The following is a 27491-nucleotide window of genomic DNA, read 5'->3' as shown; positions in this document are numbered from 1 at the left end:
GTGGAGGAAATAACAAACATGAAGAAGGTGTTCAAAGGTGTTAGCCTCTTAAGAGTTTACTGACTAAATAAGGCCCTGACCAATGAGGAAAAGGGAGAGTAGAAGATGTAAAGAAAGTAAGTAACTGCAGTGTGCCAAGGAGAGCCTTTGTAGTGATGCTGGAGGTAGATCAGTTTCTTATTTATTTATTTCCTTTTGTTGCCCTTGTTGTTTTATTATTGTAGTTATTATTGATGTCGTTAGTTGGACAGGACAGAGAGAAATGGTGAGAGGAGGGGAAGACAGAGAGGGGGAGAGAAAGACAGACACCTGCAGACATCATTGTGAAATGAGTGATATCTGGTTTATTCTCCCTCCCTCCCTTTCTCTCTGTCTCTCCCCTTATAAATAAATAAGTAAGAAAAAAGTAAGACCCAGTCGCAAATACAACCACCACAACTGCTGAATGGTCAGGGCAGTGCACCAGTAACTTTTCAGAGGGACTATACCTGTGAGCCATAGTCAGCAGGTTAAGTGAGAGAGGTGGTCTGGGAGGTGGTGCAGTGGATAAAGCACTGGATTCTCAAGCTTGAGGTCCCAAGTTCAATCTCCGGCAGCACATGTACCAGAGTGATGTCTGGTTCTTCCTCTCTATCTTCTCCAATCTTTCTTATTAATAAATAAATAAAATCTTAAAGAAAGAAAGAAAGAAAGAGAGAAAGGGAGAGAGTACCAGACTAAGATGTCTCTTAATTTGGAGTGCTGTTTCCTTTTGGTATTTACAGACTATATTCAGAAAATAAGGTTGGATCAAATCTTCTTCCAATCTGGCCTTCTCTCCTTTTCAGGTATTTCACTGTCCCTGGCCCTGCTGCTGGATGATAATCTACCTGACAGGTTGTTTACAGCCCCTGACCAGATGAGTTAGCATAGTAGCATAGTTAGCAGAAGAAGCCATTTCTAATCATGTCACAAATTGAAGAAATCAACATAATTCAAAGTAAGGAATACAGTAAAACCAGGACTATGGCTATTCTTAAATACTGAGTATGTAAGCTTCTCAAGGTTAAAGTAGCTTAAAATAGCTCTGAAATGGGTTTATTTCTTCAAATATTATTTTGCCTCTCCCCTCCCATGGAACTTACTCGTGGACTGGCCACACACAAAAAAGATGGCAGCTCAGTAAGCAGGCTGCAACGAATTGAGGAGGTAGTTGATCTCCGCTGATGGATGACTTGGTCTGAGTAGCCACTCACTGCTTTACAGTGGCTGCTGAAAACAAGAGACTGCAAAACAGAAACAAACAAGTCAGTATGACTGAACACAATGTTTAAGGCAAATATTTCTGCAAAGCAAGCATCTGAATTCAAGACACTGTCTCCATGAATATTAACTCTAATATTAACTCATAGTGGCAATCTACCACTATGTAGAACCAAATCTATGATTTTTTTCAGGTTCATGCTAATTTTAAGATTTAGTTTTGTAGATGTACCTTAAAGGGGCCAGGTAGTGGCGCACCTGGTTGAGTGCACACATTAGAATGCACAAAGACCCAGGTTAGAGCCCTGGGTCCCCACCCGCAGGGGGAAAGCTTTTCGAGTAGTAAAGCAGTGCTGTAGGTGTCTTTTTCTCTCCCTATCTCCCCACCCTCCTGATTTCTGGCTGTTTCTATCCAATAAATAAAGAAGGAGAGGAGAAGAGAGGGAGAGAGATGTACCTTAATTGAGTGTTATTATTTAAACCAGAGCCTCCTTCAACTCTGGTGGTACAGTGACAGAACCTGGGGCCTCTTGGATACAAGTCCTACGTACCTGGTCTGCAAGTTTCCTTTCTTTCCCTACCTTCCTTTCTGGGACTTATTTATTAAAGAGAGAAAACAAGAACCAGAGCATCATTCTGGTAAAATGATGTTAGGGATTGAACTCAGGACCTCATGCTTGAGAGCTCAAGGCTTTATCCACTGCAATGCCTCCTGCAAGTGCCATTTCTTAATTCTAACATTTACTGGAAGAGATATTGCTAATTATGAATAACACCAGTAAAAGCTTCATCAAATAAAATACTATGCCTATATCAGGGAAAGTCTGGTTTACTTATAATAGCAATGCAAACTCATTTACTGTTTTTATTTTTAACATTTATTTATTTTTAAAATATTTATTTATTTTCCCTTTTGTTGCCCTTGTTGTTTTATTGTTGTAGTTATTATTGTTGTTATGGATGTCATTGTAGTTGGATAAGGCAGAGAGAAATGGAAAGAGGAAGGGAAGACAGAGAGGGGGAGAGAAAGATAGACACCTGCAGACCTGCTTCACAGCCTCTACAGCAAAGAAAAAACACAGATGCTTTTCCTGCAGGTCTAGTCTTCCTGCTTAGTTAATCATAGTATTATATTTTCTCTCCAAGTCTTGCTTCAAATTTTATAAAGAATACTGTTAACATTAGAGAATTACTTTGAAACTAATGTTCCAGCTCTGCTTTTAAAGAGTACAACAAATAGAGATACAGAGACAAACTCTCACTTTAAGTGAAAGGGTGTAATGTTTATAAATCAACTGCATGGATTCTATTTTCACAGATTTTAAATGACCAAACAAAAGGAGGGAAAATAAAATACAGAAAAACCCTGAACACAATGGATTCCCAGAGCTTTTCACCAGGGGCGGCGGCAGCTCTCACGATCTCAGGAAATGATGAGAGATACAGATATTGGAGCTCCAAATTAACATGCAGCGGAAGAGTTTTTGAAAACCTCCGGTTTGGGGGGAATTCTTCATCAATAGTCAGTCAGAACTCTATAAGTACTCAGTAGAGAATAGTGTTTAAAACATAAACACACACCACTCTTCTCAAAACAATTCCTTATATATTTAGACTTATGTATTTCCTTATGTATTTAAACAATTCCTTTTGTATTCAAACAGCAAAATCTGAAACATTTTTTTCTTTTATACTTGATAGAGAAAAATTGAGAAGGAAGGAGTGAGAGAGACAGTGAAACTTGCTTCACTGTTTGTGAGGATGGGGACTCAAAGGGTACTTGTGCATGGTGATATGTGCACTGGGTGTGCCTTGCCTGATCCCCAGCACTTTGTTTCCAGGAGCTAGATGGCTCAATAGTTAGACAGATAAGGCTTTCAACAAATATGATGCCCAAGTAGACCATTATCAAGACAATAGCTTCATTGAGATCGAGATAGATTAAATCAATAACAGTGCTCTTTGTTTCTGCCAATTCTCACTTTCTTATTTCTTTTTTTAATTGGATAGGACAGAGAGAATTTGATAGAGAAGGGGGAGGTAGAGAGAGAGAGAAATATAGACACCACAGACCTGCTTCATTGCTTGTGAAGTGAAACCCCTGCAGGTGGGGAGCTGGAGGCTTGAACTGGGATCCTTGAACCAATGCTTGTGCTTCATACCATGTACACTTAACCCAGTGTGCCACCGCCTGGTCCGCCAATTCTCATTTTGTGTTGGTATGCATGAGACCCCTTCTGTTTTATTTGGTTTAAATCCCCCCTGCTTAACACTATTCTATTTACATAACCACTTCATTCTATTTACATAACCACTGTTAACAAGTTCCACCCTCCCTCCAGGGCATTTGTGGTTCAGTGATAGGATTCTCGCCTAATCTGCCCCCTCTTTGTCACACTCTGATTTTCACCAGTCACTTTTCTCTCCACCCTCTCTATGTCACATCCTGTTTCCACCTTACTTGGCAAGTATATATAAAGACAGCATTGTGAGTTTTACAGTACTGTACCTTGAGTTTAGCTTAGCTCGGCTTAGATTGTGCTGCGTCCTGCATGAATAAAGAGATACTGCCTACAGCTCAACCATGAGTCCCTGGTCGTCTGTTACCTGCCCGTGAAGCCAGCCCGGCAAAAACAACATAACCCATCGAAAACAACAATTTTGTAATGTGACATTTAACTGGATGTACTTTAAAATCTGTACTGTCTCTCCCTAAAGTAACTAAATGGCTCTTTCATACAGATTTTGGTACTTCTTTTTATTCTTCTGAACAATACAAGAATTTTAAAAAGATTTGTCTGTTTCCTGCTGTAAACTAATCTGACACCTGAAGAAGACTCTATTATTATTGTCTTTTAATAAAGGCACAAGGACTGGGCAGTCTTGGTGGGTTAGGCACATTAGCATGCACAAGGACCCAAGCTCAAACTTCTAGTACTCCACCTGCAAGAAGGGAAGCTTCACCAGTGGTGAAGTAGTACTTCAGTGTTTCTCTCTCTCTCTCTTCCCTTCCCCTCTCAATTTCTGTCTTATATAATAAAAAAGAATGAGGAGGGAGTTGGGTGGTAGTGCAGCAAGTTAAACGCAAGGACTGGCACAATGATCCTGGTTCAAGCCCCTGGCTCCCCACCTGCAGGGGAGTCAATTCAGAAGCGGTAAAGCAGGTCTGCAGGTGTCTCTCTCTCCCCCTCCTCTCTATTTTTCTCTAACAACGACATCAATAACAATAATAACTACAACAACTATAAAAAACAAGGGCCACAAAAGGGAAAATAAATAAATATAAAAAATAAAAAAAAAAAAAGAATGAGGAAGAGGGGAAAAAAGGTGCTGGGATTAAAATAATCAACATGCAAACATCAAATCAATGTTATAGTTCTGGTGGCAAAAAGCAAAAACCAAAAAAGCTAAATATGAGGAAATTAATTCAATAGCTCTAATAGAATTTCATTCAAAATTGCTATTATATTTTCAAGAGAGAGAGAGAAGGAGAGAAAGACAAGAGTATCATTCTGATATATGTGGTGCTGGGGACTGAATCGGGAACCTCAGGAATGAGGCTGAGCAACTTCCCCATCTGCATAGTTTCAATCTTCCTACACTATGCAAAATACTATTTTTCAAAAGATTTATTTATTAATGAGAAAGATAAGAGGAGAGAGATAAAGAACCAGACATGTGCTGCGGGGGAATGAACTCAGGTCCTCATGATTGAGAGTCCAATGCTTTATCCATTGTGCCACCTCCAAGACAACACAAAATACTAATTGTCATAGAAAATTTACCTGTTAATTATAGAGCTCTGATTATATTTACTAAAATCTTCCAACATATAAAAGCATACATAGATAACCACCTTTTCATCTTCTTTAACTGCATTTCTTGCATGTTCAATTTCCGTATTTGCTAACAAAAGTCTTACATTTCAAATTTGAAAGTCTCTTACAAACTCAACTTTATTTTAAAACCCAAGTATCTGAGCACTGGGAGATAGCTTCCTCCCTAGGTGAAACACGCACTTTACCATGCAGGAGGAACTGGGTCTAAGCCCCTGGCCACAAGATGCGTATATTACAAAGTAAGCTTTACTAGCTGTGGAGAGGTGCTGTGGTATCTCTCCCCTCCTCCATCTCTTATCTGGAAAACTAAGAGTGATGGGACCGCAAAAGTATTAAGCACTCAGAGAGACTGATTTATATGAGGGCCAAAATAGCACTCTCTAAGGCTGCATGCCTTATATTGCATAAGGTCCTGAGTTCAAGAACTACATGGGAACAGCATGGGATCTCCTTGGGAGGTGATGCAGTGTTGTGTCTCTTCTTTTTGCTCTCTTTTTCCCCTACTACTCCTAGCAAACTTTTCCTGGTGGGTGGGGGAGGGGCCTTGCCTTCCATACACTCCTGGCATATTAATGTCAGAACAGTGTTCCAATGGTTTTGTCTCCTCCAACAAAATAAAATAATTAAAAACAAACAAAAACCCCATGAATATTCCAGGTTTAAACTCTGGTACCACCAGTAGTCAGTTTAGCAGTACTCTAGTAAAAAAAAAAAAAAAAAAGTTCATAATAATAAAAATACATGTGCAAACTCAGAAATAAAAATAAATACCCTGAGAGGTGACTCAGGACTTGTAATAATTAATGGCAGATAGTGATAAAGTCCAGAATGAGAGAATGTTATTTCAGACTAAAATGGGTAAAACATCTTTGTAAAAATGTATATTTTAAGTTGAATCTTGAGTGGTACAGTTAGGAGGAAGGATATTCTAACTTAGATTATAGCCAAAGTAAAAGACTAGTGAGAAAAATGGTCAAGAAGAGAAGTCATGATAATTGTTTAGTGTCAACCTGTTGAGGTATAGATATTAAACCAGAATTCTCAGCCTCATTTTCATGAGTTACATTTTCATGGGTTACTTTCATCAGTAGATTCTATACTTGTAGTCCAGGGGAATAAAAATTTGGAAGCTACTACCAAACCAGTGCATCAAGACATTACACAGGAGCCTATGAGACAGCTCTCCCAGTAGAACACAAACTTCACTAGGCAGGTAAACCTGAGTTTGCTTGCCCCCAGCACCACCAGCAGAAAAACCTCCATGAACAGTGTAGCAGTGGTGTTGTGTAACCCCCTCAACACCTCCCACTCACTGGCCCCAACCTGCAGGGGGAAAGCTTCGCAAGTGGTGAAGCAGGTCTGCAGGTGTCTCTGTCTCTCTCCCTCTCTATCTCCCCCTTCCCTCTCAATTTCTATCTCTATCCAATAAAGATAACAAATAATAAAGTAAAATAAAAATGGAATTGGAAAAACTGTAACGTATGCAGAAAAGATGTGAGACCAAAACAGAGGCTTAAATACTTGATCTTGGCTGCTTCTTTGATGTAAAAAATAAATAAATAAATAAATAAATAAATAAATAAATAAATAAGGGGGCTGGGCGGTAGCACAGTGGGTTAAGTGCACATGGCGCAAAGCACCCGGTTCAAGCCCCACCTGCAGTGGGGTTGCTTTGCAAGCAGTGAAGCAGGTCTGCAGGTGTCTACCTTTCTCTCCTCTGTCTTCACCTCCTCTCTTGATTTCTCTCTGTCCTATCCAACAACAATAGCTATAACAACAACAATAACAACCACCACAACAAGGGCAACAAAATGTGAAAAATGGCCTTCAGGAGCAGTGGATTCGTAGTGCTGGCATCGAGCCCCAACAATAACCCTGGAAGCAAAAATAAAGAGATAGAGACAGAGATAGAGAAAGATATAAAGAGAGAGAGAGAGAAGAGGAGATGAAACGATTACCACAGCATCACTCCACCATACATGTAGTTTCCTTGGTGCTAAAGCTCCTGCATAGCAGGGCATGTGCTCTGCCAGCAGAGCTATCTGTCTACCAGTCATTATTAAACAGACTGATTGAAAATCTTCTTCAGTGTGACTCTTCTTCCCTACCTCTCTGGCTATTCTGATATTGTGTAGTCAGCCAATTTTGTTATCTTTATTTTTTAATTGGATACAGCCAGTCAGAAACTGAAAGGAAGGAGCGATAGAGAAGAAGAGAGACACAGAGACACCTGCAGCTCTGCTTCACCACTTGCAAAGCATTCCTCCTGCAGGTGGGGACTGGGGGCTCGAACCCTGGTCCTTGGCATTGCAACATGTGCACTCAACCAGGTGTGCCACTACACAGGCCCTGTCTTTCTATTAATGTTAATTAACATTTTGTGTAGGCAATATTTGGTATATCTACAAACTTGTCATGTGGTAATATAAAAATAAGATATTCATGTCTTGTCATGTTCACATTTCAAAAACTATAGGACAGGTGGGCTTTATTGTATTTTTATTTTTTAATTTTATTTTATTTTTAATATTTTACTTATTTATTCATGAGAAAGACTGGAGGAGAGAAAGAACCAGATATCACTCTTATACATGTGCTGCCGGGCATTGAACTCGGCATAAGAACTCAAGTTCAAGCCCTTGCTCCTCACATGCAGGGGGGATGCTTTACAAGCAGTGAAGCAGGTCGGCAGGCTATCTTTCTCCTCTCTCACGCCCCAATCGTCTCAATTTCTCTTTGTCCTACTAAATATAATAAAGGTGCCGGCACTAAGGCCTGGTGCTAACCTTGTTGGCAATAAAAATATACTTAGGAGAATCAATTTATAGGAAGATAACTTTTCAACAGATATACTAATTCTCTAGGTCACCTTCAACCACCCAGTATATTATTTCAAATAAGCTGGGAACTGATTCTATTTTCCTTTTGCATTATTTGAGAAAGTACGCAGACTAATGCTTGAGAAACCAACTGGGAAAACAGAAGAGAAAGAAATCATACAGGTTATTCAGTATACTGGAGGCAAGTGCCATATTCAGCTAAAGGACATCCTGTACTGGATAGTAATTAACTATAAGATTAATGACCCATTACATTTTCTTGAGGCTACAAATAAAATAGCCTTCCTTCAGATTTATCTAGTTGGAGGACTACAGAAAATAAATATTTTCTCAAAACTCTCCAGTGTATCCATTCATTAAAAATAAAATCTTTGTTTCCTTTTTATAAATAAAAATTCTTTAAAAAATCTGTATATTGCACCAAAAGCAAAGAACTGGGGAGGAAGAGCACAAAGTGACACATGGACTAGACATGGCGTACTGCACCAAAGCAAAGGACTCTTGGGAGGGAGGGGAGTAGAAAGGAAATTCTGGGGGCCTATTATATAATGAAATTGTATGCATATGTCAATGATTGCACTGTAAAACATTAAACCCCCAATAAAGAAAAAAGGGGAAAGAATAAAATCCACACTCTTAACTATAAGGTTTCATATGATCTAGACCCACATTTGTAACCTCATTTCCTGTCACTTTCCCCAACATCTACTCTACAATGGTAAAGAATTACATGAAAAACAGGCATTTATTCATGTGTGGCAAAACAACTGCATCATAACTACTTTTCACTGTGATTTTAAAGTGCATTTCTGTGAACTACCAATATAAAGTTTAAAAAGTGAACTAATAACACCATAACAGGCAAGGATAATAAATAGCTGCAAATTTCTCACATTGATAGTAGGAATAAAAATTTGCAAAAAATATATAGCAGTGATTACTAAGTCTATATATATATATATATATATACACACACACACACATATATATATATAGACATAGCAATTCTATCCTTGAACACAACCTTCAAATAAATCTATGCTTATGTTCCTCTAAAAAATTACAAGTGCACATGTAACACATTTTAATTCAAAACAGTCCCAAAATGGAAGCAACCCAATATCCACCAACAGATTGGCCCAGACAATGGAACATATAAAAATAAATAATGAAATAAAAACACAAGAATAAACATAAATAAGAAAACAGGTTATAATGTAACATGGATGAATCTTAGAGGTAAGTAAAAGAAGTCCGACATAAAAGTGGGCATAGTGGGCAATTTGTTGACATGAAGCTCAAAAAAGAACTTGTGGGGGCTGGTTGACAGCACATCCAGTTAAGCACATGTTATAATGGTCTAGGACCCTAGTTCAAGACCCGAGTCCCCACCTGCAGGGGGGAAGCTTCACAAGTAGTGGAGCAGTGTTACAAATATAACTTCCTTCCTCCCTCCCTCCCTCCAGGGTTATTGCTCCTGGAGGCCTTTTTTCCATCCCATTTTATTGGATAGAATAGAGAGAAATTGAGAGGGGAGGGGAAAACAGACAGGGAGAAAGACAGATACCTGCAGACCAGCTTCACCACCTGTGAAGCGATTCCCCTGCAGGTGGGCTCGAACTAGTATCCTTGCACTTCATACTATGTGTGCTTAAACTGGTGCACCGCTGCCCGGCCCCCAAATACAATTTATTTATATTTTTAAAAGTGAGCCTTTTTTTTTTACATTTTTAAAAAAGATTGTATATATTTATTAATAAAAGAGAGAGAGAGAGGAAGAACCAGACATCACTCTGGTTACATGTGCTGCCAGGGACTGAACTCCAGATCTCCTGCTTGAGAGTCCAATACTTTATCTACTGCACCATCTCTAGGACCACCAAATATAATTTTCTATCTATTTCCTCCATCTTTCTGTCCTATCAAAATAAACAGATAAATATATAAATGTAAAATGAATTGTGATGAAATATGTAGATTAGTGATTATTCCTATAAGTCATTTGTTCTGAACTATAGGTACTAAATAAATGGAAAGAAGCAGTAGGAAGTCTTCTAGGTGCCAGAAATAATTTATATACCTTGATTTAGGTGGCCACTACATGAATGTACATATACACATACAAATTCATTGTGCTTTATATTTAAAATCTGTGTACTTTTCTGTTAAAATTATATATAAAGTATATGTTTAAAAGAATACATGTGCAAACAAAATGCCTGCTAAAGATATATATCCATGCAGTAGATTATATCTCAATGGTTCTCACTCCTCTGGGAACTGCTGGCTCTGTCAGGTTATCATTTATTTTACCATTACTTTTACTGATTGAAAGAAAAGGGAAGGGAGTACTACATGGGTTAACTGATGCTGAAATAATTGCTTACCTTTAACAAAGGGCAGCTGCAAAGGTTGGGAAAGGAGAGTGGAAAATTAACCCCAAGAAGAAAATCCTTGTTTCTCAGATATCTCTGATGGCTCTCCCCTTCTGGCTCTCCCCAAGAGCGTATTTGATGGAGCCTGTAGGATGCTTTCAGAGACAGGAAAAGAGCTAACCATCTGAAACAAACCACAGCAGACAAGCTTATGCAATGTTCCATAGAGGACCGAGGGTTATTCACAGCAGCAAGGGAACCTTGTCTCTCATTTATATGTATTTAAAAACAGTTCTTTTCTACTTTCAAAAAAGTAATTTTGTACTTTTTGATAAACTTGGTTTCTATGAAAATACAAAGCCCTCTAAAGATTCTTAGTATTAACATTCAATTCTATTACAAAAGCTCTATCATAAAAATACACAAATATTAGGGAGATAGCCTGCCCTGATGAGCTTACAGCTTATCATATTATAAAGTAACAAAGAAAATGAAAGACTAAGCACACAGAAATAAGCTTCCCACAATCACTGCTGAGTCATAAGTTATTTCATCAAAAGAGTCATTTGCCTTAAGAAGATACAGAAAACACAGTAAAGTGACTAAAAACCAAGAAGACCTGAAGAACTCTGGCATTTAAGAAAAGAGCTTAGTCGTCTTTATTTAGGTAGTATCATGAAGGATCATGCAATGACTGAAAGAAAACTATGACTTGCTTAACATTTATTTTTAACACAGGGAAAGAATGACAAGGTCTTTAAAATGATTACAATATTAAACATCAATTTACAGCATTCTACCTTTGTCCTTGTTTATTGCCAACTGCACTCTTAAACACTGAGAAAACTTCTCACCTGGCCAAAAGTCCCTGAAGCATGAGGTTTGCCATTTCTGCTGGAGATACATCAATAAAGCGAAGGAAAGAGAAACAGCTTTCCTCATTAACACCTAGAGTATCAAATGAAAAAGTTAGGAGTATTAACAAGCAAAGAGATAGTACTCAATAAAAACCAGTAGGGATGGTGAAGAATCAAAAGATGGGGGCACGCGGTACATGTTACTATGCATAAGATCCTGGGTTCAAGTCCCTGGTCCCTATTCATAGGGGGGAAGCCTCACAAGTAGTGCTGCAAGTGTTTCTGTTTTTCTATCCCCCTTCCCTCTCAATTTCTGTGTCTATTCATAAATAAATAATTAAATAAATAAAATCAAAAGATACTCAAAATTACCAATCTAGTCATGCCAATATAAGCCAGGGATCCTATTTTAGTACAGTCACCAAACAAGAAGAGGTAAACCAGTAAGATAAGCCAGCGTGAACTGGCTCACCAGCTACTTTTGGGAATTCTTTTAACTCTTGGTTCACTGTTGTCTTTAAAAATTATTTATTTATTTATTGGATAGAGACAGATAAATTGAGATGGGGAAGATAGTGAGCAAAAGAGACAGACATAGCTACAGACCTGCTTCACCACTTGTGAAGCTTTCCCCCTGTAGGTGGGACTTGCGGATTTTAATATGGACACTCAACCAGGTGCACCATCACCCACCCGTATCCAGTTCTTTTTCTTTATACTGAGGAAGGAATATTAAAAAAAGTGTTCTGCATTATCTCTCAGTTTCAAAGGTAAGAAGGCTGGGAGTATGGATCAATCTGCCAATGCCCATGTCCAGTGGAGATGCAATTACAGAAGCCAGGCCTCCCACCTTCTGCACCCCATAATAACCCTGGGTCTACACTCCCAGAGGAATAAAGAATAGGAAAGCTTCCAATGAAGGAGATGGAATATGGAACCCTGGTGGTGGGAATTGTATCCCTTCTTATCCTACAGTCTTATCAATCATTACTAAATCAGCAACAAAGAAAATTAAGTTTTTTACAATAAATGCTCCTAATTAAAAAAAAAAAAAGAAATTCTTAAGAGGCACCTATAAAGGTTTCACACACAGACAAAACCACTATGAGTTCTAAATCAGTCACTCAGGAAAACAACATCCTGATAAATTCTTGGCATATTTTTCTTCTCAAAGATCAAAACACCTACCTTTTCTGTGAAAGAGAGATTGTTGAATATAGTCTGGTGCAAATGGAGAAAGAAGAACCCTTAACCACCTATAAAGAAATTAGACAAAATAAACCCAAGCCCAAATATAAATAATTAGAAGCTAACTAGACTAGATAAAGAATCTTTAAAATCAACCAAGAAAGTTCTAAGGAGCTAGCCCAGTAATAGAACATTGACTTCATAAGCATTCGGCTCTGGGTTCAATCCGCATCAGGGGGAAAAAAAAATCAAACCCAATAAATCTGCCCATTTAGTCTTACTAGGTTAAATACTGATAGCTATTTCAATGAACAATTTATATTGTTTCTTTGCAGAAGTTAAAAATACCATAAGCCAAGGCCACGCTCACTCACAGGTGCAGAATGCTCACAGTAATATGCCGACAAACTAATTTTTTGAATGACAGTGGTTTGTGGCAAATTAATGTGAGCAACCCTTCACCATTGCCAAATCTGTCATTGTTATGTCTGGGAAGAAAACAAATTTAATTAACTGGAAATAATCAAATTTCTCACAAGTGCTACCCCAAGTATTAAAAAAAAAAAATCTATCACAAGCCAAGTGCATTAGGAGGGCAGAGACAATTGCTGTACTGTCTTGGTACAAGTATATAGGTGCACATTCTTCATTCAGAAAGACATATGGAAATGGTGAGCATCTTTAAAAGTCATCCAGCTGAACCCTTAACAACTATGCAAATTCCTACCCCAAGTTTATTCAAATCATCTATCCTTTGCTTAAATATCTCATTGTTGGGGGATTCAAACATTCTCCAAAAATTTATCTATAAAATCTTAAAACGTAAATCTTTTAAGTTATATCATTGAAGATTGCAAACCACAAAACCCTAGATTATAAAAACACTCTGAGAGTGTACAGTACTATCTGTTTACCTGTCTCGTGAATGGTTGAAGACCCTGATCTGTCCATGACGGTAGATAAACTTTGAAATATGGTATGGCTTTAGGGAAATATGAAATGGAGACCAAGTTTCCTGACGTTCAAATAACTCAGGGTGATTACACACCTAAGAGGAGAGAAAATTGTTAAGACAATGTCATACTGTGAATTGATGGGGCAATCTCAAGTTTTGCACGTTTAATCTCTAGCAGGTTTGGTTGATTTAGCATCAAAGCTTGAACCCTTCTCTTGAAATGAGCCAATAGAGACAATTGTAAGGGGGAGGTGGCCAAGGCACTTACCTTCCTAAATTGCATGACTAGATTCATGAGGCTGCTGGTGGTGGTCTGTGCTTGCTGGGTAGAACCCATAGAAGACTGCAATAAATCTTCAATGGAAATTTTGTTCTTTAGTGCTTGATATAGCAGCTTCTGCCGACTGGTCAGTTGGCAATACATTAGGATCTCAATCTAGAAATCAGTAAGAATAGTTAGATTTAGAAAAAAAACCTTTAAGAAACTCAGTATCTGTATCAAGTTGAAAATTCAAGCAAGTCATATTATAACTGAAAAAAAAATCTCTATAAAAATCAAACATCTTTATAAACCTGAAGTACTGTTAATCTTTTTTTTTCTTAATTTTTAAAAATATTATTTATTCAGAAATAGTAAAGCATTGTGATTGGTGTCTTTCTTCCTCTCTCAGTACGTATTTCCCCTCCCTCAATTTCTGCCTCTATAAAAAATGAAGAGGAAAAAAAAAAAAGGGTTCCAGGAGAGGTAGCATCGTGGTGCAGGCACCAAGTGATAACACTGGTGACAAGAAGGAAGAAAGGAGAGATAACACCTGGACTTTGTTTTGGTGTAACCCAGCAGGTGATGACGACCATGGAGGTATTATTACAAAAACTATGAAAGTTACAGGATCCTTGTACCATCCTTTCTACAACTGTGATGCTTCTAATTGTCCACAATAAAAGTGTTAAACAAAAATATATTTCTGCATTGACTGTTTGACTCATTTTAAGTCTTGTCTGATTCATTGAAGTTTAAATGTCATCTCTAAATAAAACTAACCACCATTCAACAAACTAAGGATTTGGTATCTACTAAGACTTAAAGTCAGAAAAGGTCTTTTCTTACCTTATCAGACAGCTCATTTTCCACATCTTTCTTAATTCTTCTCAGCATAAAAGGCTTCAAGATCATGTGCAAACGAGAGAGTTGATCTGAAATTTAAGGAAGTCCCCCAACAAATAATACATTAAACTAATTTAACACAAATAAAAAAACATATCACTATCACAGCTAAACTATTTCAACACATACACACACATACATACATACATACATATATATATATATATAAATTTCAACATCTTTTGGCTAAATGACTGGCAATGGTTTTCACCAAAGAGGGAACCAAGAACTCAATCTCCACCACATCTTCCTACAGTCAACTGGACTAGTGCAAGCTATCTAAACTCTTAAGTGTTCCTGTTCCTTCAATGTCTGTCAGCAAATAATCAATCTGTAGTGTAATTATGTAGGGACTTTTCTAATAGCAAATGTCACTTCATGTCTATGTATTAACATAACTCCTAAAATACATTATCAAGGTCAGGGGAAACATCATAGTGGTCTCAGGCAAAAAGACTTAAGTCTGAGCCTCTGAAGTCCAGGTTCAATCCCGGCACTTTAAAAATAAAAGAAAATACAGTATCAAGTAGGTCAAAAGTATTGGTGAGCAAAATTAAGATGCTTACAGAATTCTAACATACATAGAAGACAACAAAATTACCCTTTCAATATTTTGTGTTTATCACATGAAAAAAATCTTACCCCATTCCACAAAGAATATAATCTTGATATAAAATTTTCATTATTTACATGGAAAATGAGGACTCTAAGTCAAAATGTGGTACTTTGTATATAGTTTCACTTAAATTAGTTCTTTGACTTTTATTATCTTTTTAAAAATTTATTTATTTATTTATTTATTCCCTTTTGTTGCCCTTGTTATTATATTGTTGTTACTGATGTCGCTGTTGGATAGGACAGAGAGAAATGGAGAGGAGGGGGAGACAGAGAGGGGGAGAGAAACACACCTGTAGACCTGGTTCACCGCCTGTGAAGCAACTCCCCTGCAGGTGGGGAGCTGGGGGCTTGAACCAGGATCCTTACACCAGTCCTTGCGTTTTGCACCACCTGTGCTTAAACTGCTGCACTAGACTTTTATTATCTTTAATTAAAATTCTGCTTACTTGTCATTGGATTAAAATATAATTTTATAAAATATGGAAGACACCACAAATTTGCATATGGCTTGCGCTAATCTTTTCAGTATCACTCCAATTTTAGTAAATGTGCCATAAGAGTACATTTCTCTTGACTTTTAACTGCAAATAAACTATAAATATAATTATTTTTACTGCCAGTTGATGTATACTAGAATAAAAATTTGTTATAGATAAGGAAAAAGAAAACCACAGGGAGTTGATAATAAGTAGAAAGAACAAACCTTTATAAAAGTACTTACTTTCATCAATGGCTGATTTGTTTTCGGCGTGGCTCTCAATGTCCTTGGAAAACCATTCATTAAATTCCTCATGTGAATCAAATAATGTTGGCATGATAAAATGTAGCAGAGCCCAGAGCTGAAAACAAAAGAAAATGAAACAGCTGTAGGGCAACAGAATGAGTGCTGAAGTTTTGGAATAAGGATAATATAGGTTAAGTTCAAGTGTCTATATCTAGCTACATGTCTGAATGCGAAAGACAGAATGAAATCATAAGTATGTACTTTATTATTTCAAATCCTAAGAAGGATTATAACAAAATATGATTTGTCAATTTTTCTCTAACCAAGTTCCCCCTTACTTCTCAATTAACCTGTCTCTATCCAGTAACAGATAAATAAAGAACATTTAGGCCCAGAGGGAGATGGCTCAAATGAGGCTCAGGTTTTATCAACAGTATCACATATATTAAGAGTGATGTTTTGGAATTGTCTCTCTCTCTCTCATAATATAAATCCTTTTTTAAAAGGTATGGAAGGCATACTCACTAAAGAGCACACTCTTTACCATGTGTGTGAGGATTTGGGTTCAAGACCCTGGCTACCACATGGGTCCCTGTCTCTCTTCTCTCTAAAAAAAAGAGGTGGGTATGTGGGAGGAAGTGACTGGGAGTGGTAGAATTACAAAAGCTTGAGGTCTACTGAAACCCTGGTAGCAAAAAAATCATAAAATGACATAAATTTTCTTTAAATCTCTTCTCAGTGTCAAGGAATATTATGTTTCAATTCTAGCATACAAAAATCTCTTCATTAAATGGCTAACATTCCCAAAGTAATCACTATTACATAAACACAAAGAAATAAATTTACTTGCCTTTTGTCGGTGAAGAAATAAAAACCATTTAAGGAAAATTATAGTCAAATTATTCCTTACATGTGGGGAATAAAATTTGTATAGAGTACTAACATTATGGGGGCCATGGGTAAAGAATTACAATCTGTGCTGGAAGCACTGTGCACAGTGCAGAAATAAGCAGAGGCTTTGCCGTTAATTAACCTACCTCTGCCATGGTGTTCTGAATGGGGGTTCCAGTAAGCAAGAGCCGATTCCGACACTGGAATTGTAAGAGGATCTTCCAACGAACACTGTCCAATAAAACAAATCACAAATTTCAAATACACAGTAAATCTTTTTAGATATGTAAAAAAATTTAAAAGCATAACATGTAATTTGGGAGGTGGCGTAGTGGGAAAAACTTATGATTCTCAAGTATGATGTCCCAAGTTCTATATACAGCATTTTATGTGCAAGGATGATACTCTGCCTATCTACCTCCTCAGAGGAAAAAAAATAAATAACACCACACACACAACCAAACAATATTATTCAACAAAGTTGAGGACAAGAGTTCCAGAGGAAGTGACTCATCTGTCCTGAATACATGGTATTACGGTTTAGATAAAAATGATCCTATAAAACACAGAGCAGAACTCTTTCTGCTTAGTAAAATCTTCTAGTATTTTTGTTAGTTTTAGTGAGAGAAGAAAAGATTTAATCATAAATTATTTTAGTAGAAAACTTTAAACTTATTAACCTGTATGCTTCCAGTTTAATGGGAGCAGTGAAGGGGAGAATTTGAGAAGAAAATGCTTGTCCTACCTCAAAAGGAGTACCATATGAAGTAATGCCCTTCCAAAGATGGAAGTTTTCATAAAAATACTATTTTGTCACTTAAAATGGGCGTCCAACAAAGTCATATGGGCACATAAACAGTTAATAACAATACACAAAATTTGAGGAATAGTCATTTAATACTTATATATTCAAGCCCTCATTCAATAGGGCCTTAATGGTATTAACATCTTAAATATATAAATACCAGTAGTAGATTTTTTTTTTGGCGAGGGTGTGTGTGTGGGAGAGGATGTCTAATAGATACCATTAATAACAACTTCCATAAAAGATAGAAACTACAATAATCCACATAGTATAAGTTCACATTCCTACCTGGATATCTTATCTAATAGTAATCCCTGGAGAAAAGAGCTGAGAGGTCTCATCCTCTATAGAAACTTTCTTATTATTATTTATTTATTTATTCCCTTTTGTTGCCCTTGTGTTATTGTTGTAGTTATTATTGTTGTTATTGATATCATCATCGTTGGATAGAACAGAAAGAAATGGAGAGAGGAGGGGAAGACAGAGAGGGGGAGAGAAAGAAAGACACCTGCAGACCTGTTTCACCACCTGTGAAGCAACTCCCCTGCAGGTGGGGAGCCGGGGGCTTGAACCAGGATCCTTACGCTGGTCCTTGTGCTTTGCACCACATGTGCTTAACCCGCTGAGCTACCGCCCGACTCCCTATAGAAACTTTCTATGCAGAACAAATATCACTTAATATCAGGATTTGGGACTGGGCAGTGGCCACATGGTTGAGTGCACACATTACAATGTGCAAGGACCCACTTCCCACCCGTAGAGGGGAAGTTTCACTAGAGAAACTAGTAGGTGTCTCTCTTTCCTTCCCTTTCAGTTTCCTTTTTTAAATTTATGCTATTTAAATTTACTTAATTTTACTAGTGACTTAAAATTGCTTTACAAAATTATAAGATAACAGGAGAACAACTCTGCACCATTCCCACTCCAGAGTTCTATATCCCCCATTCCCTCCACTGTAAACTATAGTAGTTCTCCTAAGGTTGCATATAAGACCTTTTCAATTTCTTTCTGTCTAATACACACACACACACACACATACACACACACACACAAATATCATAATTTCTGCGTAGAGAAGTTTGTGTCTAGTTAAAGACTTGCACAGTGACAGTATCATACCATGTTATGAAACTTTTCTGATCTCCTTTCCATGTGTCTATCATTCACTTATACTTACACACACACACACACACACACACACACACACACACACACACACTCTCTCTCTCTCTCTCTCTCTCTCTCTTTCAGCCCGTGGTATTTGCTAGACTGGTACACATTACCTGGAACTACTCTTGAGTGCCTGAGCCTCATCCAATACCATATACTGCCACTTAACTCGCTGGAAATACTTTACATCCTGCACTACCAGTTGGTAGCTGGTGATAACCACATGGAAGGGGGCATCCTGAGTATAGAGCGTCTTCTGTAAATACAAGAGAGGGAGGGCATGATAAAATAGCTAACAATTTCTATCAAAGTAATGAGGAATGTGCTCAATTTTATACATCCAAGGATAAGATAATTTTAAATGGTAGGGAGAAAGACAGTGTTTTTATTTTATTTTTTTTATTGCTACTAGGGTAATTGCTGGGGCTTGGTGCTGGCAGTACAAACTCACTACTTCTGGTGGCATTTTTTTCCATACCCCCTTCTCTACTTTATTTGATAGGACAGAGAGAAATTGAGAGGGGAGGGGAACAGAAAGGGGGGGGCAGAGGGACAGACAGACAGAGAGAGAGGGAAAGAGATGGTGCCCATGTGGGTACAACAGAAATGGACATGCAGGCCTGCTTCACTACTTGTGGAGCATACCCCTGCAGGTGGGAATGGGGTCTGAACATGGGTCCTTGCACATGGTACTGTGTGCGCTCAACCCGAAGTAGTCACCTTACTCACAACCATATTAAAAACTAGCCATCAATTTATTTCAGAATAAATTAAAGTTCCTACTTAATCCTAAACTTCAATAACAGTTGACTATCAGTATTAGAAAGCACTGTAAAAAAAAAAAAGTATGCTTGCCTAATGTACAAAAGTATGCTAAGATTTTAAACATGAGAAAAAATTATTCAAAATAAGTGAGGAAATGTTTGCATATATGCACATGCACACACATTGTATGGGTCGTCAACTGAACATTACCTGACTCCAAAACCTCCTGATGACTTTTCTGTCATGAGGATTTCCCCAATATGGTAGCACCTGCAAAAAGGACCAATATATAATTATTTCTTACTGCTAATCTAAAAAGTGGCATCACAGATGCTATTCAGAATTACACTCAGTTGAGCCACTGTTACTATGAGCAAGGACCCAGCTTAAAGCCCCCAGTCCTCACCTACAAGGGGAAGCTTCATGAGCAGTGAATCAGTGCTGCAGGTATCTCTCTCACTAGCTCCCTTATCCCTCTCAATTCTCATTGTCTCTACCCAATAAACAAAATATTAAGAAATTAAAACAAAACAAAAAATAACCTAGGACAAGGTTCTGCTTTTTATAGGTGTCCGGGATAGACTGACACAGCATATTTACTTAATAGTATCAAAAAAAAAAAGTTCAACACGCAAATGAAAATCCAATGAAAAGCATAAGTATGGTCAAGAGTTACCAGACAATACATGGCACTGTACTGCCATCTATCGGACAATGTAGGAACTACTGAAAACTAAAGCGGTTTGGTAGAAAGTTAAGGCTTAAGTTTTCAATTTCCTGATCTTCAAATACATTTTGAGTAACAAAAAAGCAGGGGGTGGGGATGGAGGAGGAAGCGGGGTGGGAGAAGAAAGGCAAGGAGCTCCACATTCTATGACAAAAAAACTCCAGAGAAAATGCTCAACAAATTATCTTAGAATGATCTCATCTTTTTCTTTTCTTTTAATTTTTTTTTTCCGATCTCATCTTTTTTCATAGAAACCTGAAAACGAATCAGCCAAGATGAAATTCATTAATCTCGGGCTGGGGAGACAGCTCAAGTCATGTAAAAGACTTTTGTGCCTGAGGTTTTGAAGTCCCACATTTAAACCCCAGTGCCAAGTATACGCCAGAACTGAGCAGAGTTTTGGTAAATAATAAAAACAAAACAAAAAATTATACTTCTCATGGGTCTGGTCAACAGTTGATAATCTTCAATTTATGGCACAAAAGCGGAGTCACAGTTATAAAATTATTCATGTTGGAAAATTCCACATAAACCCTGATTCTTTATAAAGCATAAATAACAAATCTACCTGCCTCCCACTTGCATGACCTTTAAGTTCACAGAAACCATGCTATTATGTAGATCTAAAACACAGAATATATGTCAATACCTCCTGATACATATAATCTTCCTAAATCTTTAACATTGTACAACTTCATTATCATTATGTCCCTATAGAGACAAAACACACACACTGAACTCATTTTCTTCTTTTATTTGCAGATAATACAGTAAATGCTACCCATTCTTTTTTATATTGCAAGTTTTCTATAATTAGTCACCTATTTAAGTCATGTTGATTCCTACATTCCTACCCAGCTTGACCCAATCAACGTCCCTGCTGATTGCTTCATACCTCAATCTCAATCCCTCCGATTTAAACAAAGCTTCACATCATCTACATAATAATATAAATCATGATCAGGATCTAGTTTTGGGATGCCATGGAAATTAATATATTTGAGGTGACAGCAATGTCATAAGTTACAGGATATATGCTCTGATCTTTTCTGCTATGGAAGTCTGACTAGGAGCATCAATTCATGCAGTAAATAATTCACACTGAATTTTGGCTCTTCTTATAAAATGCAAGAATATAACATGCTCCCTCTCAATACTCCCATCAGTAATTTTTATAAGGAATGTATGCAAGGTCTTTGGAAACAATGATGATCGGCTTAAGAAGGCAGGAAAAGATTAGTTAGAAAGTCTATTTTAAAGAACAGCAGCATTTTTGTTGTTGTTGAACTGGTTATTTACCTTAAATTTAGGGACAAATCTAGTGAACTCCTGGTGCCAGTTGTTAAGTGTAGAAGCAGGTGAAATTATTAAGAAAGGTCCCCAAATGTTCTCTCTCTGTAACAGAAAAATTGGGTCAGTCTAAGGTATTTAACTCAAAATTATTAACTAAGGGTAAAAGCAACTTAAGAGAAAATGCATTCTAACAAGAGAATGGAGCCTATCACACCTTCACACTTAGTACTAACATTCTATGATAATAATAACAGAAAGAAAGTTATACTTTAGGGGGAGAAAAATCACAAAGAATTACTCCCTCTCCTTACTGGTATTCCCCTCTAGCCTATTATTAGGTTTAATTACAATTAAATTGTCTTACTATTATTTAATTGGTATGAATCTTATATTTTAGACATGTTTTCTTTCTCATTTAACTCCCACAAAATCTTCCACATTCCCAAAGAAGGAATTAAACCTCAGAGAGTTACATCAAGTTAGCACAGTAGAATCATGTGAATTGCTCAAGACTACACTGCTAGCATGCCGAGTTGGGGTATGAATTCATGTTTTGATCTCATTGCAGTTGATCTCTGCCACCACCCTGTTAACACTGAATGAAAGAAGGGTGGAGGGGTTGTGGATTTCAAACCACTCAAGGGCTTATGGATTTCAAACCACCTATACTTAAAAATACTCTAGTCCTCTTGAAAGCCAAAATGTTTTACCACATTTTGTCATCTTATAAAGGTCTTGAAGGTAAGGATCATATTTACACTGCACTATGCTAACACAAGTGCTTTGTAAGTGACTGCTGATTCTCAAGAGAAAAAGACCCTAGGATCCAGAAAGAGGAAGATGGCAAGATTGCATCTACCTACCTCAGCCAGATGAGCCAGGAGAGCAATGCTCTGCACTGTCTTACCAAGACCCATTTCGTCTGCAAGAATGCCATTAATACCCTACAGAGGAAAATATATAAAGTCAACACTCCTCCCATTACATTACATAAGGGTAAACTATTGCCTAAACAGAAGTGACTAGGCTATCCAGATTAAGCACTATTACACACTGCAGTAATGATCCCTTTTATCAACTCTACCACTACAACTACACACCATAATAAATAAGCTAAAGTCAGTTCAACTCTAGCCAAGGCACAAAAGTAAATCAGGTTTAACCAGCCCAACTAACACAAACTATACATACAATGCAAATATTCCTTAATGGATCTCTATGTTATAAATGCAGAGAAATCTTTTTGACTCCTATCAAAAGTTAGGGCATTTCAGTAGGGATGACATATGAAACACAATTTAATATACATTTCATAATACAACGAGCCCATGACTTTAGAAGAGATAAATAAAAGAGCAGTATTATAGTTCTAAAATTCACCTGTTCATACAGATTTGCCAACCAATTCATGCCTTTCAGCTGATAACCTTTTAATTTGCCATTAAAAATTGTGGGCTGTGGAATATCTTCACCAGCCCGGATAGATGGGTTTGCCAGGCTGTAACTCTCCCCAAATCCAGTGCCAGATTTGTTTGCTGCTCGTAAGGCAGCTGCTCGACTTTCTTTTGCATCTTCATCAAAAGACCTTGTCTGGAAAGTAAAGAAAACAATTAAAATAAAAACCTAAGAACAAAAGAAAAACGAAATTCAAGATGATAAGATATCCAACTTGCGGGGTCGGGCGGTGGCGCAGTGGGTTAAGCGTACATGGCGCAAAGCGCACGGAGGATCCCAGTTCGAGCCCCCGGCTCCCCACCTGCAGTGGAGTTGCTTCACGGGCGGTGAAGCAGGTCTGCAGGTGTCTGTCTCTCTCTCCCCCTCTCTCTCTGTCTTCCCCTCCTCTCTCCATTTCTCTCTGTCTTCCCCTCCTCTCTCCATTTCTCTCTGTCCTATCCAACAACAAAGCAACATCAACAATGGCAATAATAACCGCAACGAGGCTGCAACAACTAGGGCAACAAAAAGGGGGGAAAATGGCCTCCAGGAGCAGTGGATTCATGGTGCAGGCACCGAGCCCAGCAATAACCCTGGAGGGAAAAAAAAAAAAAAAGATATCCAACTTGTGGGAGTCAGGTGGTAGCACAGCGGGTTAAGTGGACCGGTGTAAGGAGCCTGGTTCGATCCCCCAGCTCCCCACCTGCAGGGGAGTTGCTTCACAAGCGGTGAAGCAGGTCTGCAGGTGTCTATCTTTCTCTCCCCCTCTATCTTCCCCTCCTCTCTCCATTTCTCTCTGTCCTATCTAACAACGACGACATCAATAACAACAATAATAACTACAACAACAATAAAAAACAAGGGCAACAAAAGGGCAAATAAATTAATTTAAAAAAAATTTTTTAAAAAGTATGTTTTAAAAAAAGATATCCAACTTGTAGTGATTAGAACAAGGATTCTGATAATGCAATATACTATATGAAACATTATGTATATGACTAATAAATTTAAATTTTAAGTCATATTAATATGCTTTTGATGAATATATACCAAGTCATTAAGATTACTTGCTTCATCAATGAGTTTGTTACAAATCTGACATAAAATAACTGACTGTGGTTGGGAAAAGGTTTTGTGTATGTGTACCTTTGATTTGGACCCTTTCAAAGTTACATAAAGGCTCCAATACAGTATTTAATTTTATTTAAAAAATATATTTATTTATTTTTTTAACGATTTATTTTTGGGGCCTAGGTTGTGGCACACCTGGTTGACTGCTAATGTTGCCATGCTCAAGGAAGTGAGTTCAAGCCCCAGGTTCCCACCTGCAGGGGGAAAGCTTCACAAGTGGTGAAGCAGTGCTGTACATGTCTCTGCTTTTCTGTGTCTCTCTCTCACTCTCTTCCTACCTACTCATCCCTTCCCTTTCAATTTCTCTGTCATATAAAATTAAAATAAATATTAAAAACAAAACAAGGACTTATTTTATTTATGAGAGACGATAGGAGAGGCAGGGGCTTGTGGAGGGGGGAGAAACGAGCATTCTGACATGTGATGCTGGGGGTCAAGCTTTGGAATTCACTGGTAGTAAAGCGACCCCCCCCCCCGTAGATGGGGAGCCGGGGGCTTGAACTGGAATCCTTGCACCGGTCCTTGTGTTTCATGCCACGTGCGCTTAACCTGTTGTGCTACTGTCCAACTCCCTCCTTTTTGATTTTTTTTTAAATTTTATTTATTTATTCATGAGAAATGATAGGAGAGAGAGAAAGAATCAGACATCACTCTGGTACATATGCTGCCTGGAACTGAACTAGGGACCTCATGCTTGAGAGTCCAAAGCCTTATCTACTGCGCTACCTCCTGGACCACTCCTTTTTGATTCTTAAGGCTCACCCGAGCTTGATGAATATGGTAAGCATTTTCAGCATTCTTCAGAGCCTGGGTTTTGAAATGGTTACTATCTGAAAAAGAAAACTTCATATTATCACACTTCATTAACTGATCTTTATCAAAGGTAAAATTCATAGGAAAATATATAGACCCTTAACCCCCTTCCCTGTTTCTATTTATCCCCTAGGTCATGGAGAGTAAGGAAGTAGGAAGGCTCAAATTCTTTAGACAATGAAGGCAGAAAATTGCCGTGGTCAAGTCATTTCACAGACCCACTAGGAAATGACATTCCAGTCTTTTTTTTTTTATGTTATTTATTTATTTTAATGAGAGAGATACCGAAAGAGAGAGAAAAATATATATAGAACAAGAAAGGGAGAAAGAAAGCAAAGAAGGAAGGGAGAAAATAGAACCACTCCAGTCTTGTTAAGCCCTGAGTATCCTCAGTAAAATAATGCCAAAGCCAGGAGCAGGAAGAAAAATCAGTTGGTAGTGTGTATGGTTTGCCATGCATACAGCATTGGAGTCTACTGCTGGCACCACAGCACCACGAGGACTCCTTGGATAGTGGAATGGTGATGTATCTCCCTCTCTGTTGCTATATCTGTTTCTCCCTTGATCTTAAAAACAAAAACAAAATAAAACAAAACTGTGTATTTGTGTTGGGGGGAGGGCACGTGAAGCAGGGAAACAACTCAGCTTGCTAAGAGAAAACTGACTGTCACAAGTCACAGCTTTAATTCTCAGTACCGACTTACTATACTAGAGCTAAATAACTTTACAGTCCTCTCTCTCATAATAAAATAATGGATTTATTTACTTTTGGTCATCTCTGAGAATTCACCACTCTGGATCTACTTTTTCAGATTAAAAGAATGAGACAGGCTAAGAGGGAAAGAAACCACAGCACTACTGCTTCCTTTAATGCAGTGTAGTTCAGGCTTGGACCTGAAAGATGCAGATGGCAATGCAATATTAAAAAAAAAGGGGGGGGGGTCAGGCAGTAGCGCAGTGGGTTAAGCGCACATGGTGCAAAGCGCAAAGACCTGCCTAAGGACCCCAATTCAAGCCTCTGGCTCCCCACCTGCATGTAGGGGAGTCACTTCACAAGCGGTGAAGCAGATCTGCAGGTGTCTATCTCTCTCCCCCTCTCTGTCTTCCCTCCTCTCTCCATTTCTCTCTGTCCTATCCAACAACAAACAACATCAACAACAATAATAACCACAACAAGGCTACAACAACAAGGGCAACAAAAGGGGGGGAAGGGATACAGGAGCAGTGGATTCATGGTGCAGGCACGATCCCCAGCAATAACCCTGGAGGCAAAAAAAAAAAAAAGCCAACAACAGGAAACCAAGTATTCACACTTTTTAAAAAAAATATGTTTATGTTGAAACTACTTCAGAAAAAGAAATGCAAGCTATTTTGAAGCACTGACCTTCATTCTGAGTTCAGCATGGTCCTGCTATTCTCTGATTCCTCTCATGCATTCTAACTCCTCCCTCTCCTTGTGATAAAAAAAAATTCACGGATTCGACTTCCGGAGGCGGAGCTACGAGCAGCAGATCTCTTTCTCTCCTCTCCTCTCCTCTCCTCTCCTCTCCTCTCCTCTCCTCTCCTCTCCTCTCCTCTCCTCTCCTCTCCTCTCCTCTCCTCTCCTCTCCTCTCCTCTCCTCTCCTCTCCTCTCCTCTCCTCTCCTCTCCTCTCCTCTCCTCTCCTCTCTTCTCCTCTCCCGGGTCAACTAGGAATACCAAAGGAGACCACCCGGACCGAAACAAGACAGGACTAGAATGACCACAGGAACCCAGTAAATCACCCGTGAGTACAAACACGCGTGGCTGGTGACAGAGAGGAGAGAGGGGCCTAAGGAGAGATTAAGTGGCTGCTAACAGTTCAACAGTTTATCAGTGGAGACACCACCTCCAGTCTGCTCCAGAACAAGGGGACAGCTGAAGGGAGGAGAGGACTCCCCAGAGACTCACTAAGTGCAACTCTGAGTCTCCATTGCTACTACCCTCAGAATCTGGAGCAGCAACATAGAGGAACACCAGGGGACAGAGATCTAACCGGGAAACTCAGGAGAAGACCTATACCTCTGTGGCATAGCTGAGGGGTTGTGAAAGTCTCTTTGCATAACCACTGGATTATCTCTGCCACACCCTGCTTTATCTCTTGGTCAGGAGTCAGTGATTAAGCTAAAAAGCCTATTGATAGTTTAAAAGCCCTCAGGCTCCCATAGCCTACAGGGAAAGAAAAAAAAGAGGCTTTTACACCACTGAGCTCCAACTCAGGGATTGAAAAAACTGTTAACATATATAAAATGGTTAAAACAAGAAAAAATATTGGAGACTCGAACCAGGACAAGAGTCCAGCTAAAAGTCCTCCAGAGGGTGAAGCACAAAACAACGAGTTCAACATCCAAACATTAGCTAAGGAAATAATAACAGGAGTAAGTAAAGAATTTGAAAAAATTGTAATCAGAAATGCAGGAACAACAAATGAGAATATGGAAGAAAATTCTAATTATCTCATGGTTGGTTATTAGAGAGCTGAAAGCTGAAATCCCTGAGCTAAGAAGGCAACTAACTGAATAAGCTAAAACAGTATCAGAGCAGGGCAACAAAATAGATGAACTCCAGAAAGCAGTAGAGGGCAGAGAGAATAGAATCTATGAGGCTGAAAACAGAATTAGCAAGATTGAGGATGAATTAG

General features: G+C 38.3%; 1 protein-coding gene across 2 annotated transcripts in view; it reads right to left on the bottom strand.

Moving 5' to 3' along the window:
• The window catches only part of INO80 (INO80 complex ATPase subunit), a 143933-nt gene that overhangs the window by 51085 nt on the left and 65357 nt on the right, over positions 1–27491 (bottom strand). For both annotated transcript variants that reach the window (XM_060175111.1, XM_060175110.1), the window contains 15 exons: positions 24782–24849; positions 22835–23044; positions 22318–22398; positions 21461–21556; positions 19645–19704; positions 18783–18925; positions 16841–16925; positions 15801–15918; positions 14405–14490; positions 13565–13732; positions 13256–13389; positions 12342–12409; positions 11151–11244; positions 10309–10480; positions 1125–1265 (listed from right to left, as the gene is read on the bottom strand). In XM_060175111.1, the coding sequence (XP_060031094.1) occupies positions 1125–1265; positions 10309–10480; positions 11151–11244; positions 12342–12409; positions 13256–13389; positions 13565–13732; positions 14405–14490; positions 15801–15918; positions 16841–16925; positions 18783–18925; positions 19645–19704; positions 21461–21556; positions 22318–22398; positions 22835–23044; positions 24782–24849 (1724 nt within the window). The remainder of the gene's footprint in view (positions 1–1124; positions 1266–10308; positions 10481–11150; positions 11245–12341; positions 12410–13255; positions 13390–13564; positions 13733–14404; positions 14491–15800; positions 15919–16840; positions 16926–18782; positions 18926–19644; positions 19705–21460; positions 21557–22317; positions 22399–22834; positions 23045–24781; positions 24850–27491) is intronic.

The sequence above is a fragment of the Erinaceus europaeus genome, chromosome 16 (genome assembly GCF_950295315.1).
Source record: "Erinaceus europaeus chromosome 16, mEriEur2.1, whole genome shotgun sequence".
In the NCBI taxonomy this organism is placed as follows: Eukaryota; Metazoa; Chordata; class Mammalia; order Eulipotyphla; family Erinaceidae; genus Erinaceus; species Erinaceus europaeus.
The sequence above is the reverse complement of the archived record's forward strand: the minus strand, read 5'-3'. Positions and strand labels throughout refer to the sequence as shown.